The sequence below is a fragment of the Microtus oregoni genome, unplaced genomic scaffold (genome assembly GCF_018167655.1).
Source record: "Microtus oregoni isolate MIOR12 unplaced genomic scaffold, Mior012 000057F_ref0000458, whole genome shotgun sequence".
In the NCBI taxonomy this organism is placed as follows: domain Eukaryota; kingdom Metazoa; phylum Chordata; class Mammalia; order Rodentia; family Cricetidae; genus Microtus; species Microtus oregoni.
The window spans coordinates 1,430,992-1,453,212 of record NW_024543833.1 but is presented as its reverse complement, the minus strand read 5'-3'; the positions used below and the strand labels follow the sequence as shown (position 1 = coordinate 1,453,212).

The window sequence follows — 22,221 nt, the reverse complement described above, 5'->3', positions numbered from 1 at the left end:
GGGACTTAATGAGGGCAATTTCCTTGCTGAGATAGAAAGAGAAACCGTGGGCAATGCGAGCAGGGAATCTGTCTCACAATCTCCCCCCCCCCCCAGCCCCCTTGCTCCTGACAACAGAATGGCAATGACAGTCACCATGGGGCTGAGTCATCTACAAGGGCTTTGGTGATGGCGTCATCCCAGGAGGGCACAAATGAAGCAGCAAAACCAAGCCAGTGACAGCCAGGGTAGGAAATGCCCACTCCTTCCCTCCCAGCCCTGTCACTCCCACCATGTGAACAACACGCCTAAAACTCTCAGGGCTCCCCGCACACTCCGGCATCGTTAGCATCTTTCCACCCTGTTTTAAAGAACAAGCAGAGCTTATTCTTGTTCAGGAGGCTCCTCTCCAGAATGTCACTGCAAACACAGAATTAGCAGACGCTGAGTGATCGGTCCTGAAGTGACATTTCACAGACTCATCAATATAAAATCTCTTTTTAGATATGAGTTTCTGTTTATAGAGTGCTTATTCTATTTATTATTTATATGTTTTATTATTTATTTTCATGTGTACGGGCCTTTTGCCTGCATATATATCTGTGCACCTCAGGTATGCTCTGCCTGTGGAAGCCAGAAGAGGATTCAGGCCCCCTGGGATTAGAGCTACAGATGGTTGTAAGCCACACTCACTGGGTACTGGGAATTGACTCCAGATCTCTCGAGGAGCTGGTAGGCCTCTTAACACTGAGTCATCTCTTCAGACTCCCAGAGACTGCTTATTTAATATGTGTTGTTGATCTGTTATCACGGAACTCACGGCAGGACTGAGTCCTGCCTCCACGAAGACCATCAAATGTGCTAGCTCTCTCTATAAAGCAAGCCCAGCGTTCTTGAACTCGGGATCCTGGGGATGATGAGATGGCTCTGTGTTCATGCTACCCACAGTTTCCTTTTCTATCCCAATAAGGAACTTGAACTTAGGGTCACTACACAAACCTCTAGCACTTTACTCGGGAGTCATGCAAACAGCAAAATCATGAACTGAAGCACACACCTGTGGAAAACATACTACCAGACAAACCATGACCAGGGTAAGAGATGGAATAAGAGAAGCAGGATGGTACCTTGGCTGGGACCCTGTCCAACATGGGATTCAAATTATTTAGTATTCCATGTCTGCCAATGACTGATTGTCAAAACATTACAGGTACTGTCATGTTATAGTAACTTTTAGTAAGTAGGCAAACTTGCAATATGGAATCCTTGGGTAATGAGCATTGACTGTACTTGGAAAAGGACTAACTGAACCATTTATGTGACTGAGCTGATGGACAGACAGGACTGTGGCTAGTCAATTCCTAATCAGTTCCTGGTGAACAAGACCTGGAAGACCTAGGCCCTTTGTAGACTAACGAGCCCCATGATGGATGGAGAGATGCTAAATGTCTGGGGAATGCTAAGCTCCAAAAAGTCACTGAGACTTGTAGACAGGAGACCAGGGGGCCCTGGGTGTCTATCAGGGCCCTTGTCCACGGGTCCAGGACATGTTAGGGTCAAGAGGATGGATTCTGGATTGAAGAGAAGAGCCACCTATAACCACTGATGACCTGGGGGTAGGGCCGCCAGGGCAACGGCAAACAGTCAGACTTAAAAATATTAATACAAGGGTTGGAGAGATAGCTTGGAAGTTAAGAGCACTGGCTGTTTTTCCAGAGGATGTGGGTTCAATTTCCAGCACCTACATGGCAGCTCACAACTGTCTATAATTCCAAGATCCGACACCCTCAAATAGACATATATGTAGGCAAAACACCAAACCACATAAAAGTAAATAAATTATTAAAAAATTAATACAACTCTAAAATTACATTTTTGTATTGAGAGACAGTAGAGAGAAACATAAGGCTGATGATGGAGTACCTGATGAGACTTACTAAGGGATGGACAAAAGAAAGCCCGAGTCTGGTTGCCAGGCCTCCTGCAGCAATGTTCATTGCATAGGGCAGACTGAGTGATGTCCTGGCCTCCATCATCTCAGGGGCGAACAAGAATTAGCCTGGAAAAGGCAAGTCTAGCTGGTATATCTCTCGGATGCTGGGGCCATGGGAGACAGATCATTGAACAGGCCTCGAGTTCACACCTTCTCACCTGAGGGATGGGGCAACGTTGGTTACACAGGAATACTCCATGTGAAGGCACAAATGGCCCTGATTGTGTCTGAAGCATTTTAGAGAACAGATAAAATAAATGGTAAATTTCAGGTAATAGCTGCTAAGACTCTTTTAGGGGCTAGGGAAGGATCTTGGAGGGTAAAAAGCACTTGAAAAGGTGTGAGGGCCAGAGTCTGAATCACTAGAACTGACACACAAGTTGGATGTGTAACATGAGCTTTTGTAATACCAGTACCCCTATGGGGAGACGGAAGGTGGAGGCAGGGGAATCCCTGGAGGTGGGGGCAGGCAGTCACAGACCAGCTAATCTGATATATATAGCAGAAAAAAAAACACAATAGAGATCCTGTGTCAAGTATCCAAACCCTAAGTTATCCTCTGACCTCCACATAGGTGCTGTGGCATGCATGCACCAGTGTCTGTATGCACATACACACAGATACAGACAGACAGACAGACACATGACTTTTTTGTGTGTTTCTATGGAGGTGGTTCCTAGAAAGATCACACTTGAGTTATTGTGCTCAGTGAAGAAGATCTATCCTCATCAGTGTGGATGGACATCATTCACCTATCAAGGGCTGGGCATAGTGCAGAAGGGCAGAGGAAAGCTGAATTGGTGTGCTGATTTCTGAAGTGGGACATTTAGTTCTTGCCTTTTGGACTTGAGACTGAATTACACCATTGGCCTCCTGCAGCAATGCTCATTGCAGAGGGCAGACTGAGTGATGTCCTGGCCTCCATCATCTCAGGAGCGAATTCTGATAGAAAATGGATAAAGATCGCAGCTACTTGTATACAGTTCTTAATTTCAAAAATGAAAGAATATAGATTATCACTTTCTCCCAAGAAGACTTGGAAATATAGATGGTTTAAAAGAAAATAGGTGATTATTAGTTGCTAGCACAGCTTCATAGACTAAATCACAGCCAGACTAAATCTGCACCCCTTTTTGAAAGCTCAGCCTCCTGGTACATTCAGGGACCAGCACAGACATCAAGATCCAGAGACAGTTCCGAGGGGCGCTTCCCATCACGCCATCCTTAGACTTGTTCTAATCATGAAAACCAACAAAACAAACCCCAAGGCAACTCAAGAAACTAACAACAACAGAAAATCCCACACTTTTTTTCCCCCAAAGATGAATATGGTAGTACATGCCTGTAATTCTGGTACTAAAAAAAAACCGAGGCGGGGAGATTACAGTTCTAAGAGTCTGTGCAATGAGACCCAGTCTCATAATTTTTTAAAAAATTGATACATAACTCATTGGTTACAAAATTCAACCCTCTAAAGCACAGAATCAGTGTTTGGAGGTATATTCGTAAGTATACTATATCAATGGCCTCCAATTCCAGATGTCCTGTTTGTTTTTTATCAGTGACAGACGGTGTCTACAAGGAGCTTGCAAAATCAAAGCCAATGGCTGATCCTGGGGGTCTGAGCATGTGTAGGCAGAGGAAGCAAGGAAGAGATCCTTAACTGATTCTACAGCTTGAGGACACGGAGACACAGTTACTGTCAGCTGTAGGACAGAGACCATGGTCACCCTGCAGTGTTCAGCACACAGCCTAGCTCTGCACCCCATGGGGATGGCCTGCTCTCAGGCTTCTTGTGGAGCAGAGCCATCTGACGCTAGCCAGGATGGCCAAGGTGTTCTTCCTTTCTTCCTGTCCATCTGCTTCGCACATGGAGTACATTAACCATTCGGGGGCCTCACTTAACAAAGTCAATTAATTTGAAGAAAGGCTCTCCTGACTCTTGGCAGCCTAGGTGGGCATCATGCAAAAGACCATTACTGCCTGTTAGTCCCCCTACTCTAACTGCTGAGAGGCCAGGCTGAGGAGTCTGTGGGGGCCTTCTAAGACTCTCGATAACCTAGGCAGAGGATCTGCAGAGCAAGGGCAGGCTGGCCTCTCCCTCCTATTCAGTGTAAATGGGGCCATTTGCCTCTGCTTCCAGGGAGCTATGGTGGTGGCTTCTAGGGATCCCTGGCCCATCACCCACCTAGCTGTGGCTTTTCCTCTTTCTCCCACTCCCTTCTCCCTTTAAAATTCTTCTGAAGTTTCACTAGTGAAAGGGGAGCAGTCTAGGATCTCCCCAAACCTCAACACCTTCATGATGCCTCCTCCTCTGAACCACAACTCAGATGCTACACAGACACAAACAACACTCTGGTTAATTCTGCACCCATAATGCCAGGGTGCTGGCTGCACCTCATGTCCTTGACCACAAGGGCCTCTCTCCAGTTCACAGAACATACCATGGAGAAAATAATTCTAGTTGGGGGATGTTTAAGTTTGAATTAAAGTGGTCCGCATAGGCTCATATATTTGAATACTTGGTCCTCAGGTGTGGTGGAACTATTTGGGAAAGATTAGGAGGTGTGGCCTTGTTAGAAGAGGGGTGTCGCTGGAAAGAGATTTTGAGGGTTCAGAAGTCCATACACTTCCTAAATAGCTTACTCTATGCCTTGTGCTTGTGGATCCAGATCCAGGCTTTCAGCTATCGCTGTCACCATGTTTCTGCCAGGCTGATTATGGACTCACCCTCTGAAACGGTAAGCACCTAGTCACTCTTTTCAGAAGTTGCTTTTGGTCATGAAATTTTGTCACAGCAACAGAAAGGTAACTGAGGCAGGGTGTTCAAAAGGACTTCACTGTGGAGCTCAATGGACTGCCTACATCCCTTTCAGAAACAGTTCTCAGCCCTCTGGCTGCTGCTGTGGAAATGATGATCAAGGGACATGACCCACAAAGCTCTACACAGTCACTCTATGTTAGCTCGACACTCAGACGTCCTTCAAACTTCAGAACTCCCTGCATGATCAGAACAGGCCATGAAGTCTGCCCTAGAGCTCAACTTCTCTCTGCCTGAGCCGCTGCAGCTGCCTCTTGTCCCTTCCTAACAGCATGCCTTCCTGAGTTTACCCTCACCCTGGAGTCTGTTTCCCAGGCTGTAGATACTACGGCATGCAGAGTGTGTTCACCGCAGTGACACGTTCATCTCTTAAAATAGAGCAAGGGGCAAGGGGAGTGAGGGTCGGGAGTGGGAGGAGGGTGCAGAACTCTCCCCCTTCCATAGGGATGAGGGAATCCGCTAAGTAAGCAGAGGCTATGAGTCAGGACTTCAGTCCCTTAGGGAATTTCTTCTTCCTGGATATTGGACTTGGGCAGAAAGCTTTAGGGGGAGGCAGACAAACCCCCAGCAGCCCCTTCTCAACTGCCCATTTTCAACCCAGTAGAGATGGAGCATGCAAAGCCATGCTGCGCTGGGAAAATGCATAGAATATTCATTAATTTCATTTCTATCCCCAAATGCATAATTTTGTCTGAAATCTGTCATATTTTGTTACTTCTCCCCAATAAGCAAGTGGTTATCAGTTTGTCCAAAATATGAGAAAACTCTTAAGAAAGCCTCAAGCTTTCTTCAAGCTGTCGCTGTGGCTGATCCTTTTGCAAACTGGGGGAAAGACAGCTGCAACTCAGTTTTAATCAGGGCCCCTGAAAGCTGCCTGTGGGAAGGGGCGGCTGAGTCTCAGCTTGCTTCTGGAGAGGGGCTCTATCTACCTACTGTCCTGGGCTTCGGGATGCCATGCCTATGAGGCTAAACTTTCAAGGTAGAGTAATGAGAAGAAGATCTACTACTCCATATGGGAACACTTTCTGTGCCCCTAAAAGTCCCTCTGACCTGAGGAGCACATTGCTACTGGGCCACTCAAGTGCGCACCAGAATGAACTTGCACAAGCCTCTTGAGTAGTGGGTTCATTTTATGAAAGAAAGCGCAGTGTTCAAGAAATAAAGTACCTTGGGATCTAGAGAGATGGCTCAGCAGTTAAGAGCACTTACTGCTCTTGCAGAGGACTGGAGCTCATCTCCTAGCCCCCATGCTGGGAGGCTCACAACTGTCTGCAACTCCAGCTCCAGGAGGATCTGATGCCTCTGGCACCTACGGGCACCAACACACACGTGTACATATTCATCCACACATATACATTCAGACAATACTCTCTAAACAAACGGAGCACCTCACCAATCCAGTCCCTATTTCTAAGGCGTATGTCCCACACTGCTACATGATTTAGCTCCCTACTGCCTCCACATTGAACCAGCGGAGAGAAAAGCAGCAAAGCACACAGAGACGCCTGAAGAACTAGGACTGGGACACATGGCAGACTTCTGCACGGATGGGGGGTGGTGCCAGGTACCAGTTTTGAGAATGCCTGTACTGGTTGGGAAGTACCAGTCAATTCTAGGCACAGCAATGTGTCAAGGGGTCTGCAGCTATCAGACCCCAATTCCAGTCATTTCACAGGGAGAGAGGAGGCCAAAGACTCCTGCAGGAATTCCAAGGTGAGTCACAGAGACACTAGGAGGCTGTAGCTTGCCACTTCCCTTCTCATGACAAATGGCAAGATCTGAGATTCCGTAGATGCTAGCTGTGTTCCTTGGTTACAAAAACTGACCATTTCTTTCAGCGGTATTTTCTCAGTGTGGTCTACACTCTAAATGTTAGCAAGGCTAGCCTGTAGTACAGAGGTGTCAAGTGTCTAGGTTTGGTCCCTAACAAGGTCACCATGGAGGCTCGTCTGCTAGAGAACTGGGATTGACTTGGTAATGTTTCATAGCCTATCCGTGAATGCCAGAATCACCATAGTTCCCAAAAGAGACTCAGAAACTCCTGGTGTTAGATAACAAAGCCTTCCAGTTACACCGTTACCTGTTCTCTCATGAACATCTCTACCGTGTGTGGGCTCTAACAGGACACCCCCCGATGGAGGAAGGTCATTGGCTAATAAAGGAACTGCCTTGGCCCATTTTATTGGTTAGAAGATAGGTGGGAGGAGTAAACAGAACAGAACGCTGGGAGGAACAGGAAGTGAGCTCAGACTCCACAGCTCTCCTCTCGGGGGCAGATGCCTCAGAGAGAGATGCCATGCCCCACTCCCGGGCAGACACACGCCATGAAGCTCCGACCCAGGATGGACATAGACTAGAATCTTCCGGGTAAGACCGGTGCCCACAGATTATTAGAGATGGGTTGATCGGGATATCAGAATTAGCCAGTAAGGGCTAGAGCTAAAGGGCAGTGTTTAAATGAATACAGTTTGTGTGTTGTTATTTTGGGGCATAAGCTAGCCGAGCAGGCGGCCGGGGTGCTGGGAACACAGCCCCGCCACTCTTATTACTACACCCCCCCTCCTAAGTGAGAAATAGGTGTTATCTTTCTGACCGGTCCCTTGTCTAGCATACACTTCGGCAGTGTGTGTCTACTACCTTGAATGGCAGTCTGACTCTGGTCGCTAAGATGCTCCCTCTCAGTAAACACGACAGCTGCCATTCATCCCTTCCCTGTAAATCTTCCATGGGTTTACCATGTGGCTGCGCTTTCCTCTACCCTGGCTCTAGTCCTCCAGCCCTCCTCACAGGACATACTTTTTGTCCTTTTAATCATCTTTATTGCCTCTCTTTGGATGCTGGCCCGGTCCACATCCTCTGTGAGGTGCGTTGACCTACCCAGAGCACTCGCTATCATGAGTAGGGATAAGTGGCTGTCCAACTTCCTGGTCCTCCCATGCAATGCGGACTCCCTCCCGACATTCCTGGGTCATGTTGTTTCCGGAGGCCTGCCCCGTCTAGAGGACTCCTGTGGAGCATGGTGACCTGGCTCAAAAAGGGACATGTGGCCTGACCTGGATGCCAGTGCTTTGGCCCAGAGAAGACTTCTCTTTTGTAAGCGTGGAGAGTCTTGGCATCTTTAAGGCACATACTGGGGAGGAAGGATGGCAAGGCCTCTGCCTCCCTGACTCCTTCCTGGTCCTTGCTGGCATCATTCTCCTTTGAGAGGAGCTCCTCATTTCTTTCCTCTCCCAAGAACCCAGAACCCAAAACTTGCCCTGTGTAACAATGCAGAGCAGAGAGGTGGCACAGGATGGGAATCAACAGTACCCTGGCCGGGGCAGGGGCAGGGCTTGGTTCAGCTCTCGTGGCTCGGTTTCCTCTTCTGATGGCTGTTGATCCCAGACCTTAGCCAGGACAGCCTGCCTCCCAGTTAGCTGGAGCCTCATTTTCCCTGTGAATGTTTTCAGAAATAAAAAATCTGCTATTAAATGACAGGCATCCATTTCTGCCCACCTACTACCCCTGGTTCAGGGTTTTCACGCAAAGGGGTCGGAGGTCCAGCTTGGCCAGAGCGCAACACCTCCAGCTGTGACCACGCAGCATGGAGAGCAGGTGCTCCTAGCTTTCTGAGAGCAGGATGTCAGCTGGCTGTCTCTTGTCTCTTAAAGAACATTCGCCGTTCATTAAAGGCAAAACCACAAGCCATCACCATTGTCTAAGAATAAATTCCCTATAGGGAAACACCTCATTTTAGTTCCTCAAGCATAAGCCTTTTTGTTCTTTCTTTTTTAAGATTTTCATCCAGAAATAATTTTTGCACATCCAAGCCAAAAAAGAAAAAAAAAAAAACAACCCACTCCCCCTTTAGCACAAATGGCTGCACACAGTAGGATTCTGTACCTGGAAATTTTCATTTAAAAAATATCAAAAAACCTTTCCATGTAAGAAAGCCTCGTAGACCACACACACACACACACATTTCTTGGAGGCTCGATCTCAGTTGCCTGCTCCAAGGTATACCACCTCATCATGCTTTTCCTGTCCCTTGGTTACTACTGCTCAGGACTGTGACGGTCACTGCAAAGTGCGGCTCATACACAGGACAATTCCCAGTGATTGAGAGACAGAAAGAGGAGTGGCTTTGAATTTGTGAGCTTGGGGAGCCTCCTGGAGGCCATGTTTCTAAACACTCAGCCCACAGGCTCAGCTCTTTGAGGACATGCTGCAGTTTTGGTTAATGGAAAGAGCATTTCTGCAAATCCTGGGCAATGCTCACTCCCAGGAAGGAGTGGAGCCGGTGGCCCTCGGCTGGTCCTCTGAAGGGACCCAGCCCCTGGGTCAATCACAGAAATGCAGTTGCTGATGCTATATAGCCACGCCTATTGTATTGCCAACATCACCTCAAAGGTGCCCATCTCATTTACAAGTGGAAGCCCTATCTCAGAGTGCAGACCAGAGCTAATCTGCCCAGCAGCCAGCCCAGGGAAGAGCCACAGTATCCACAACAGTAGTTCCTACCTTCGGTCGTTTCTCCGCCTCCGAAACAGCTTCTTGGTATGTGCGATCTCCACTTCATGGGGCATAGGGTGGTAGCCCTGAGACATGAGAGAGGACATGAATTATTTTTGTCCAAGACCCCATTTGCCACAACACCACCCAGTGAAGGACATGAGAGGCTAGATTCTGACCATCAAATCAGGTCAGAAAATGGGAATGAATGACTCTCCCACGAAAGGTGGATGCTAAGATTCCAGACTCAGAGAATAGAGGGACCGGAAGGAGACCTCAGCAATCATCATATCCAAATATAGAGGTTGTTCGGGCCAAGGCTGAGTGTGTAGTCCAAGGTCTTGCGGAGAAAGGTAGCAGAGTCAAGGTCACCAATGCCTCCTTATCCTTCTCCTCGGTTAGGAGCTGGTTCCATGGAAAGAGTAGGGGATCTTCCCTATAGAGTCCCAAGCCAGAGAGCTGAGTGTTCCCCTTAACCCATAAGGGTCAGGTGCAGACAATAGCTTTAGGAAGGGGACAGGTTCTTTTTCCAGTCTCCAGATAGAGATGTCACCACCTTCTGCAGTGGCCATTGAGAGACTAGAGATGAGTGTGCCCAGCCTTGAGCACAAGCTGACTCTAGGCCCAAATTCCCCCTGCAATTTTACCCTCCCTTTACCTTGGAAGTACTTAGGAAACATGGAAAGAACGAAATTGTCTTCTACATTTCAAAGGAAGGTCTGGGAAAAATTCTAAGGGTGGCTTTTGCATCCCATCCTTATAGATTGACACCAAGGTTGGGGAGAGACCTGCTTCTATGTGATGTCAATCCTACCAAATGCCAGGCCCAGGCGGAACAAGTTGCAGAAGCTGGTGTGCACACCTGGCCAGCAAATGTGTCCATGTGGGGATATGTCCAGGAGCACTGTCATTCCATCCTGGTCAGCTAGGATTGGATGTCCAAGAGGAAGAGTCCTCATGTGGGACCTAGGATGCCGGAGATATCTACAGGTTCTCAAACTGCACAGGCACGAACATGGTGAGGGAGAGCCCATGGGTATTCTGAAGAGTGGAGAGGGGGTCCCTTGGGCCCCAAGCCCCACATGGCAATCAGGAAGATCAAGGCGCAGGGAAGTCAAGCAACGAGAGAGGCTTCAGAGCTCTTCATCAGGACTCTCTAGAGAGGACCTCCCTTAGTCTGCCTTCACAGGAGAAGGTGGAGGACATTGGTGGCCCTGGCTATACTTGGACTGGCCAGTTTATTAGAGCATCCCAGAGAGGTGATAGGAGGACACTGGGCCAGGCAGACATGGGATCCTGGAGTTATAGTTATTTGGCCCAGACTTCTATTAAGTCCAGGGAGCAAAAGCCATTTTAAACTATTTTAATGATGGCCCTTCCCTCCCACTCCCGGTCTTTCTAGCCTCCAACAATCTAGCCAAAAATGTGTGAATGGATTCCAGGCTCCAGGCAGCCACAATGGGCCGCTGGGACCTCAGGATATGCTTTGTTTAATGGGTTTCTCAAAGGATATTATTTGTTTTCTTTAATATAAAACACAAATAAGGAAAAACACCAAGTCTTCCCCTCTCACTTCCCCTCTCCCACCCAGAGCAGGTTCTGGCCAACTCCTTCTCCTTTTTCTTCCCTCCCTCCCTTCCTGCCTCACTCTAGGCCTCTCCAGCTCACCAGCAGAACACACTGGGCGTGCCCCCAATAGACAATGGCCAGGAAGCTCAGACTCCCTCCCAAGCTGGTCCTGAGCTGGCAGCAGACCAGGCTCTCAGCTCTGGGCTGACAGATGGAGCTGCCCACTGGTGGCATAACATGAGCCAAGAGGTGCCAACCTCTTCAGTCCTGCCGCAGAGTTCTGGGACCTAATGCATATCCAGGCCTCTCCCCCCTCTGGCGGCAGCCACGGGGAGATGTCCTTTCGCTCATGCTAAAGGAGGAGACCATCCATTCCCATGGAAAAGTCTCCCTCAGTCATTTCATCCCTAGGGACAGCTCACTTGAACTGTGGCCACTGAGATAAGGCTGGGAGAATGGCGTGTCCTAGATAGAGGCACCCAAGGACAGAAGTAACCAGGGAAGAGTCTGGAAGGAGGGTTGGCTGTTCTGGCAGCTTGGTCAGTACAGAGGGGGTTCTGGCTTCAGACCAGAGATGTGTCTGTTTTCAGAAAAGATCGACTCCCCTGAAGGAGAATGAACTTCGGCAGGCTCTCCTAAGGTGACCCTTCGTGATATGGTCAGATGACTGTAGGCATGCCTCTGAAGGGTCACCCTGGACACAGACAAGGTTCTGCCTGCTCTTCTTCAACTCCGGGATACCATTTTCCCTTTGGCTCTGAGACCTGGCTACATTCCCTTACTATCCAATCCATAACCTTGTGGGCCTTGACCTGTATGGGCCCTGGAGACAAGCGGCTCACAGAAATCGAGTTTCTCCAGGGAAGGAGGATGGGCAGAGAATCCCTGGGCACACAGTGTTGGCAGAGTGTATGTGAGGCACGCACATGCATCTTTACAAACACCCGTATCTGTGTGCCGTAAGTCAGTGCATGTATAAGATCTTCCCTAAGGGCCAGCACATTATTTTTGTGGTTGCAAAACTATGTTCTATAAACCCAGCCTATTACGGGGTAGCCTTGGTAGGGGAAGATCACATACCTAGTGTGTTGGCTTGTTAATGTCAACTTGGCACAACCTACTCACCTGGGAAAAGGTAACCTCAATTAAAGAATTGCCCCCATGAGAATGACACCTAGAGCCACGTTGGTGAGAAACTGTCTTGACTGGTGATTGGTGTGGGAGGGCCTGGGCCACTGTGGGCAGCACCATCCCTAGGCGGGTGGGATTAGCAGTATAAGGAAGCTAGCATAGAACAAGCCGGAGAGCAAGCCAACAAGCATGGTTCCTCCACAGTCTCTGCTTCAGTTCCCATCCTGACTCCCCTCAGAGCGGGACTATTATGTAGAAGTAGAAGCTGAGATGCTTTCCTTTCCAAGTTGCTTTTGGTCACGGTGTTTATCACAGCAACAGAAATCAGACTAGAGCGCCTAGTATGCTGGGTGTCTCTGGAGGATTAAGGACAGGCCCGCACATCTGTAGGTGAGGACTGGGGTGGGGGGTGGGGGAAGCAGAGCAGTAGCCCTGAGTGCAGAGCAGGTGAACTGCAAGCTCTGAGAGCAGCTGCCGTTGTGATGACAGTACAAACCTTCAGGGCCACAGAGTACTAACCCCCCACCCTCACCCCAAACCCAACCAAGCAATCAACCAGCCAAACTACAAACAACAACAAATCCCAGGCAAAATGCATATTCTTACAGAGTACAAATGCTCCACCACTGGGGTCCATTCTAATCCTTTTCTATTTTGAAACAGGGTCTTAGCAAATGGCCTTGAACTTGCTACGTAGCCCAGGCTGGCCTAAAATTTGAATTCTTCCTGCCTCAGCCCCCTTTCTAGCTGGGATTACAGGCCGCAGTACAAGGCCTGGCTCCTGGATCTCTGACTTCTGGTTGGTGATCATGAGTGTGGATCAGTGGAATCATTCCACCAGGACTCCCTCAAGATCCATTATCATTTCCTCTCTTCCCTCATCAGCTCGTAAAGAAGAACGCAGTACACAAATACAAGGCGGTCTTGTTCCGAGTGTGTTAAATTCCTCCTGGACAGGAGAGGACTTGGTCCTAACAAATGCCTCCATTAGGAAGCAGAGCGGGCATGAGACGCTGGGGCTCAAAACAAAGATTGGATATCCTAGTCCAGACAGAGGGAATAATGGAGGTCCTGAATAGAAGATATCTAAGCCCAATTCCTGACTAGGTAAGTCCTTTCCTGTCCTCACCGATACATCTGTCTGTCTCAGTTGTACCTAGTAGGTAGGAAACCACAATTCCTCACTTGTTCAGGACTTTGCATATTGACCCTACTACATCTTATTCCTCCCAAGAACACCCATAACACGCATGGAGTCCAACAGCTTCCTTCTCTTGAGCACACTCCAGGTGACCTGCTAGGGAGGGCCTATGAGTGACCCGGCCCATTAGAGCCAGCCAGACTTCAGCTCTCCCACTCCTCCATAAACCAGGGAGCACATCCTGCGGGTGGCATCTACCCACCCTCGGCTTCTCAGATCTGCTCCTTCCCCAGCTCTAGCCAGAGATGTTGCAAGGGTTAGTGCTCTAAAGAAACCTTAGCATTTGGGAACTCAAAAGGGCCAGAAAGATCTCGGCACTGTTCCTGAGGACAGTCAGTGGCAGAGGCTTCCGCCTGGTGGGAGTTCGGGTTTCCTACAGCTTCTAAGAAGTTACCCTACCAAGGTCTGCCTCCAGGCGGGCAGGATGTACGGGTCACGTCCAAACAGAAACAAACAGGTAATGTTTCTAAAATTCCTGGAATCTCTAGACTGTACAGTTATTTAGAGAAACTGACCTGCTTCAGAGAGAAGAATGGAGGGGAAGGCCTGGCTGCGGTGTTTAAACTGACAATTTTCTCATAATTTATTATTGTTTTTTAATCAGTGGAAACCGGAGTTTCGATATTAAAACACAGGCAAAAGCAGAGGGGATGGAACCTAGAGGCCATTTCATTCCTCTGTGCACCCTGAAGCATGAAGCTACTCCACCCACTGTTTTTTTTTGTTAAAATACATTTTAAATATTTTATTTATTTATTATGCATACAATATTCTGTCTGTAGGCCAGAAGAGGGCATCAGACCTCATTACAGATGGTTGTGAACCACCATGTGGTTGCTGGGAATTGAACTCAGGACCTTTGGAAGAGCAGGCAATACTCTTAAACACTGAGCCATCTCTCCAGCCCTCCACCCACTGTTTTTTTTTTAAATATTTTTTTAAGATTTATTTATTTATTTATTATGTATACAACATTCTGCCTCCATGCATGCCCACACGCCAGAAGAGCGCACCAGATCTCATAACAGATGGTTATGAGCCACCATGTGGTTGCTGGGAATTGAACTCAGGACCTCTGGAAGAGCAGACAGTGCTCTTAACCACTGAGCCATCTCTCCAGCTCCCTCCACCCACTGTTAATGCAGACTACATGGCAGCTTTTCTAGAAGACGTGTGTAGCTAAGGGATTCTGGGCAGGTTTTGGTAGATTCTGGGATTATCCTGAAATTGCATGTGACCATGTGACCATTTTGCCCCAGCAGAACCCAGAGCATCACTGATACGAAGGCAATGTGGGCCCAGCAAGATGGCTTAGTATGTAAGCCTGACGATGTGACTTCAATCTAGGAACCCATGGTGGAAGGAGGGAGCCAATTCGGGAAGGTTGTCCCTTGACTGCTAGATCTGTGCTGCGATGCTTGTGTACACCCACACAAATGCACACCCACCCAAATGCACACCCACACAAATGCACACCCACCCAAATGCACACCCATACAAACGCACACCCGCACAAATGCACACCCGCACAAATGCACACCCGCACAAATGCACACCCACCCAAATGCACACCCATACAAACGTACACCCGCACAAATGCACACCCGCACAAATGCACACCCGCACAAATGCACACCCGCACAAACGCACACAGCAGTAGGTAATATGGTAAAATACAGAAACGTTTAAAATTGCCAAAGAATCATTCCTGTCCTGCTTATTCTTCACAATATGAAAATCTGTTTCCTTAATTTTTTCAACTTATACTGGGTTAGTAGTCCCCAGCATTTTAAATCTCATATTCTTGGAAAACTTGGAACTAGGGGATGGGTAGTTTCAACTTTGTCCAAGGATATTTTTAAGGACATAATTGTGAAATAAAGATGTCCCTTTCCATGTACTAACAGTGGCTCTGTGGGAAGAATGTTCTTGATGATATCTTGGTCATGTATGTGTCTAACTCACTCAAATTCACCTACAGAGGCCCGGAAGACACAGTACACAGGTCATGCATGGGCTTACATATCTTGCAGCCATGTGTATACTCACATACATGAGCATTGCATGGCGAAACATCACAAGGCTTTCAGAAGCCATTTTATCCATCACTTACCATTTTCACTTGGATCTGAGCACCTAGCCCTGTGCAGCTTCTAGTGCTCCCACAATGTAGACCTAACGAAAACCCCTCTGGTTGGGTCAGCCTAAATGCATGGGCTTTACTGTCAACGTTGACTTCCTTGGAATGAAAATCAAGCACACACATTTAGTCAAAGGCACTCTCTTTCTGCTCATGGCATCTGGTCAAGACCAGGGCTGTGTACAATTCTTTAGGTCATTCTTCATCTGCTTTAAACATGTACACAGGGCGATTTTTGGCTCATTTGCTCATCTGTTCTCCTATCTCTGGTTGTCACCTTACCACTCAGACTGTTCATCAAATTATAACTGCTTTGGGGGAGCTACTAATTGATCCATGACCACAACCCTCAGCCACCAGTACCTCACACTTTCACTGTCCTCTCACCCCAAGCCAGATGAAGGGGAATCCTGTTCCAGTCCCAAGCACTCCCCCAGGCTATCCTACAGATGGGCTCTTCCTTGTGACAGACTTTAGTTCAATAGAGAGCTTCCTGTGGTCACCTTTCCTTCATGGGCTGATGGTCCTCATTGACAAGGTCTTCAGGGGCACCTATGCTAATTGCTTGCTTGCTTCCTTCTTTCTCTCCTCCCTCCCTCCCTCCCTCCCTCTCTCCCTCCTTCCTTCGTTTGATAGGGTTTCTCTGTATAACAGTCTTGACCATTCTGGAATTCCGTTTGCAGCCCAGGCTGACCTAGAACTCACAGAGAACTGCCTGCCTCTGCCTCCCAAGTGCTGGAATTAAAAGCATGAGCTACTACTACACCCTGATTTTTCCCCCCGATGGATAAGTTTATTTTGCAGGTTGGGCTTTGGGAGAAGGGTATTTTCTGGTATCACCATCTGGCACCTGGCTCTAGATGCAGTGTACTGAGCTGGACCAGCAAGGCCAGAGTATACACCTTGGGCTTGAGGGATGGAACCAGGTAGCAGGTAGAGGGGCTGGGGGAACCACTGGGCTGACAGGATTGACATTCCCTGCTGCCACACACTTTTCCAGCTGGGGTGATACTCATTTGGAGGCACGTGATTCTTAAGATTCCGGCTATACCACTCCTAGATCATATCTCAGGAGTGGTCCACCCAAAAGAAAAGCTTTAGTGACTGCTTTCTTCCCCCTGGCCTTGAGAGCCACTTCAGCCTCTGTGGACGGAAACACTGCAGAAAGAGAGCGGGGCTGGGGTCAGGACGCAGCAGTGCCTGCTATGCATTTAGAGGAGCCTGGAGAGCGGTCAGCCAGGAAATCTCCAAGGACCTGTACAGTCACCTACCACAGGAACATTTCTCTTTCTTGATTTGTAGATCTTCCCATGTCTGCTTCCTTTAGAGGCTCCAGCCTTCACCCCTAGCATGGTGTCTGCCCTGCAAAGTTGTCTAATTCCCATGACAATGAATTCATGTGATCACAGCATGGGACAGGTGTCTTAATACTCCATCTCTGATCCAAATAGTCCAGGTAATTGCTTACATGTTCATCTCCCCTAAACTTACAGGAGCTCAGAGTTGTGCTTCCTTTACCTGCATGCTCACGGTGTCTGCACAGGGCTGTGCTTCCTTTACCTGCATGCTCATGGTGTCTGCACAGGGCTGTGCTTCCTTTACCTGCATGCTCATGGTATCTGCACAGGGCTGTGCTTCCTTTACCTGCATGCTCGCAGTGTCTGCACAGGGCTGTGCTTCCTTTACCTGCATGCTCGCAGTGTCTGCACAGGGCTGTGCTTCCTTTACCTGCATGCTCACGGTGTCTGCACAGGGCTGTGCTTCCTTTACCTGCATGCTCACGGTGTCTGCACAGGGCTGTGCTTCCTTTACCTGCATGCTCATGGTGTCTGCACAGGGCTGTGCTTCCTTTACCTGCATGCTCGCAGTGTCTGCACAGGGCTGTGCTTCCTTTACCTGCATGCCCATGGTGTCTACACAGGGCTGTGCTTCCTTTACCTGCATGCTCATGGTGTCTGCACAGGGCTGTAGACACTGCAGACCTCCATAATTGCTTTTGCAAAGAAATGAAGATAATGGATCACCCTGGACAAGCCATATTTGGGCCATCCTATTCTACCCACTGTGGACTAAGAGCACTTCCATGTGACCTAGGGACCCAGGAGCCCACCGTCTGTGGTTTGCAAGGCACTGTTTCCAGCTTTGCAGGCAGCCAGATCTTTGATGGCCCCATCAGTTCTCAAGCTCCTAACACAGCTGGGTACTTAAAAAAGGCTATGTCTTCTTCAGTTAAATGGGAAGGATGGTGGCTGTCTGGATCCTTGATCCTCACTCAGGCTGTAAAATCTCTGAGGACCAAGGTGGCCATTCACTGGCTTGTAGGGTGGGATGGCATACGTACAGCTCTACTCTGTGATCTCTCTGTCTTATAACAAATGTCTCAGTTTTGCTAGAAAGTCCAAAGTACAAAGCAGCAGATGGGTGTGGTCAGGCATCCTCTCTCTTAGCTAGTTTCCTCTGTTGAGACTGGAGAGACTGATATCGGTCCTTCACTGTGCGGAATAGGTCAGGGGCTAGAAACAGAAGCAGGTGACGTGCAGGAAGGCATCTGGCCAGCTCTAGAGAGAGTCCAGATTTACTGGATTCAGTGAAGATGCTCTCTAGGGCAACTCTGCCCACAGAATGGTCCAAAGGTACGTAGAGGTCCACAGAGCTAAAGCCAACAGACTATGGTATCAACGTCCACAAAGGGATGAATTCACCTGGAGGGGCCGTCCGTGGAAATAACATGGGTTTAGCACAGTGAGACTGTGAACTTGATCCTGAAAGGCACAGGATTCAAGCCTAACCTGGGAACAGGAGTCAGCCATCAAATGGTGTCTCCTTCATCGGTCCTTACGTAGTTATGATCGTTGATTTAAACTGCAGGGAACTCTTGCTTTCGGTCCTGGATTTGTATTCTTTTTTGGTGTGAAAGGGTTGGGGTGGAGGTAAATTAGAGCCAGGACCACAGCCTAGACAAAGCTGCTGGAGTCTGGGGATTCCTAGGGTCCTTCTTTCCCTGTCTGAAGCCGTAGCTTCACCTCCACTGTCACGTCTTGAGTGACAGATGCTCAGTAGATACCGTCCAACCGATGGATGAGATTATAGCTGGAAAAGTCAAGAATGGCTTAGGTGCGTGGGACAAAACCTGCTTGCTCTATCCCTTGACTTCTCAACAGTTTGTGGATCACTGCAGGGTGGCAAGAAGAAAAGGGAGAGAGCAAAGCATCCCTGCACTTAGGCATCCTTAAGCTGGGTGGCGCGTGCAGAGGAGCCGGTCTGACAATGAGGGGAAGCCAGATTGCCAGCTCCTTCCTTCCCCTCCAGCTTGCTTGGTAAATACACTCCCCTCTACGGAGTGAGCAATTTCATTCTTCTGGGAGATATTCAGGAAAGAGAAAAGGGATGTCTGCATGGATGATAAGCTATTACAGGGCTAATCACAGTGACTACCACACACTGAGGCAAGTATTGTGCTTTGCGTGTATTAAATAAACCAAACCCCCCAACAGATAGAAAGGGAAGGTACCATCATGAGCCATCCCCAGCAGGGGTAGAAAAAGGAGATGAGCTAGATTAACCAGCAGTTCTAAAGGCATGCAAGCAAAAGATGGTCCCAGGGTGCCAACTCTTCTAAAACCCAAGAGCCAATCTGAATAGAGCTCAGGATCAAACATAATGAGACATTCATAAGAATGCCCGTCACCAGACTTAGCAGCACTGCAGTAAGAAACCCTTTAGAAGTTAAGGGAGGCACCCGAGCTCTATGACCCAATGGCAACTTACATAGCAGGTACTCAGTGAATGTTGGTTGATAGGATGGGAAAATGATGGAGACAGTGTTAATCAAACGTGGAGTGGGGGTAAGTTCTATTGTGGGTATCCACTCTAGGCAGTTATGGTGTGGAAATCACACATTCATGGGCCAGCTGTTCTGGGGACCTTGTTTACAGCATGTCCTTCTTCCACATTAAGACGCCAATAGCTGTGCTGCTGACCTGCGTGACTATGGTCAATGCTATGAGAAAATACTGGACCTCCGTGACAAGGGAGTTGTCCAATACTAAAAACATAATTATAAACCCAATACTATGGAACCTACCCAAATCAAGAAGTATAGAGTTTAAGGAACTTTCCAGTCAGGAAGAAAGAAATCCATGAAGGTCTTAACATGGTGTTGCATGCTGACACATTCCTACAGGAAGCTCTACTTGGACTGGAAGTCCTCTGCCAAATGCCTTTGGTATATTAAGTAATTGCCTCGATGTGTTAATTTCTCAGCAAAGCCAGATACTTTAAGGATATGGACTGTCTTTCTTCGGACTATAGCACACTCACGTTAGAAATTCAGTGTTTGTCCCTTCCCAGACTGCAAGCCTGACCTTTTGCCATGTGGGAGTGGGCCATTAAGGACTCTCTGTCACATAAAAAGGGTCTTTCTGGGTGATCTGAGCCAGTGAAGCCATTGGTTTTAGCCTGCAGGCTTATTCAGCAGTAGCAGCCCCGTGACCTGCTTGGTGTCTATTTCCCTCAGTGTGGCTGGAGCAGACAGCGATCTGACCTACTTTCAGGGGCACCATGGTGGCTCGAGAAGAACTAGAGGAGAACCTGAGAACCTGTGCTGAGGACACCAAAGCTTGGCCTTCTGGTGTCTGTTGGCACTGCCCCATATCTCTGGGTCCTGCTCAGTGTAGCTCCATGTTCTCCCTCCTCTGTCTCTGCCAGACTACCATCCTGGGGTAGGTATGGAGCTCCAGCCCAAGTCACCAACTTCTGCAGTCTATGCAGCTTTGATCTGGGGCCTCCCAGTTCTCTACTGGGAGGCCACAGAGCAGATGACAGCTTACATACAGTACAAATGGATCATACGAAGAAAAAAAGAGACTGCATAGGGCAGAGAGTGGCAGCATGCAGAACCTGTCACCAAGACCCCCTCTTTATCTGATGTTTTAAGGGCCACTAAAAAAATTGAAGAGTCTTAAGAAGGGTTTAAATTTCCCAACATATGCGTGACGCCAATGTGTAAACAGCAGCCGGGGTATCTACGCAGGGTCCCTTCTAGAGCAGGGGTTGGCAGATTTTTCCTGCAAAAAGCCAAAGACTGACTATTTTAGGCTTTGCAGGCCATATGGTCTCTGTCACAACAACTCAATTTTGCCATCGTACAGCAAAATCGGTACAGAAGTGTGACTGTAGTTCACTAAAACTTTTGAAAGTCTGACGGAAAGCCAAGCTGGAGTCCAGGTCAGGGTCTCCTGACCCCAACTCTGGAGACTCGCTAGGAGGCCAAATGCAATGTGTGGCCATTCCTCTTCCCTCACTGCTCACCCCCACCTCCAACACACTGATGGCTTCTTACGTCTGATGGGTGCCCTACATCCTCACCTTTTTCCCTCTCCTGGTTTCAGGGAAGACCCAGGGGAAGATAAATAGATTGTGTTTACATTTACATGGATGAAAAAACGAGTTGAGTGGCTTCTAGCCCTGCTATTCTGTAACAGCCTGTGGGGAACTTGAAACCTTACTGTCGCCCAGGTCCACTGGCAAACTCTGACGCACTGAATATGGGTGCAGCCTGGGCACCAGAGATCTGGAGCTCCTAGGTCAACCTAAAGGGCGGTCAAGTCAAGAGTCATTGCCTCGGAACAAAAGGAAACAGGCAGCAGAGTTTTGTTATACGTCAAGGAGTTTTTTTTTCTTCTTTTAACCTCCTTGGGGATGCAGAAAGTAAGAAAACATGCCCAAAGGCTTTGAAACCATGCCTCACAGAGCCCTATGGGTCAAAGTTGGGACCAGGTAGATTTCAATATATTCTGCAAAGGTACAGACTGTCCCTAATATCTAGTGCGGTTGCTCATGAAGAGGAGGGCTCTGTTCATACCTGTTAATCATCAGTTCATCATCTAAGAGCCCAATATGCAATCTGCTAATCAATCAGCACATGCATACACACGCACACACACAGGTACATGCGCACACATGCATGAATATGCACACGCACGCCCACACACATAGGTACATGCACAGACACATAAACATGCACACACACAAGCACACATTCAAGGGAGACAGGTGAACAGAAGAAAAATAGCCTTAGCCATGTATTCTAGCTCCTCCCACTCTTTGTTCTTCGTTATAATCGCGGTGGGATATCATGACGCATGTCAATAAAATCAGAATGTCTGAGGTAGAAAACTGGTACCAACCTCTTCTCAAATCATTTTTTAAAAATGCAATTTCCATGTGCAGGTATATTTGGAATTCACTGTGCCTGGGTCCTATGGCTTAATGTAGTCCATGGGCTGTCAGCAGCAACAGCGTGCCTAGGGGTGGACAGAGATAAGCAAGTCTGGCCCCCTCCCCCCAAGTCATCTGGATTGGAATCTGCATGTTTAATCAGATCCACCTGTTATGTGCATGTGCCCTAGAATACGGAATGGATCACACTCTGCAAAAGCAAAGGTTCCAGAATATTCCATCCGAGTGGCTAGGGAAGCCTTCTCAGAAAAAGGAGGAGACAACAGAGACTCTGAAGGATGGGAGAATCAGAGGCAGAGAGGTGGTGGTTGAGAGACTTCAGAAAGGCTTTGGAGGCAAGAAAGAACTAGATCTCTCTCTGTATGTATGTATGTGTGCACGCACCTATGTGCCTGTGTGCCTCTGTGTGTGTGTGTGTGTGTGTGCGCGTGCGCACGTGTGTGTGTGCGCGTATAATCAGAAATAGGAAGAGGGGTTCATATGACTTTCACAAAGGTTAAAAAAAAGCTAAATTGCATCTACTCATACCAGTTGAGGTTTTGTTTTGAAAGGATACAGTGATAGGAACAAAAAGCTATCCTGGAAAATCTGGGGCGATCACTAAGGGGTAGTGGATGGGAGAAAGAAAGAGAAGAAAAAGCTTTAGGCCTTGTCTG

The 22,221-nt window shown here is 48.2% G+C and overlaps 1 protein-coding gene across 5 annotated transcripts in view; it reads right to left on the bottom strand.

The window, feature by feature from the left end:
* Ctif (cap binding complex dependent translation initiation factor) overlaps window positions 1–22,221 on the bottom strand; it is a 246,632-nt gene that overhangs the window by 116,928 nt on the left and 107,483 nt on the right. For all 5 annotated transcript variants that reach the window (XM_041639225.1, XM_041639224.1, XM_041639227.1 and 2 more), the window contains one exon: window positions 9,294–9,370. In XM_041639225.1, coding sequence (XP_041495159.1) covers window positions 9,294–9,370 — 77 coding nt within the window. The remainder of the gene's footprint in view (window positions 1–9,293; window positions 9,371–22,221) is intronic.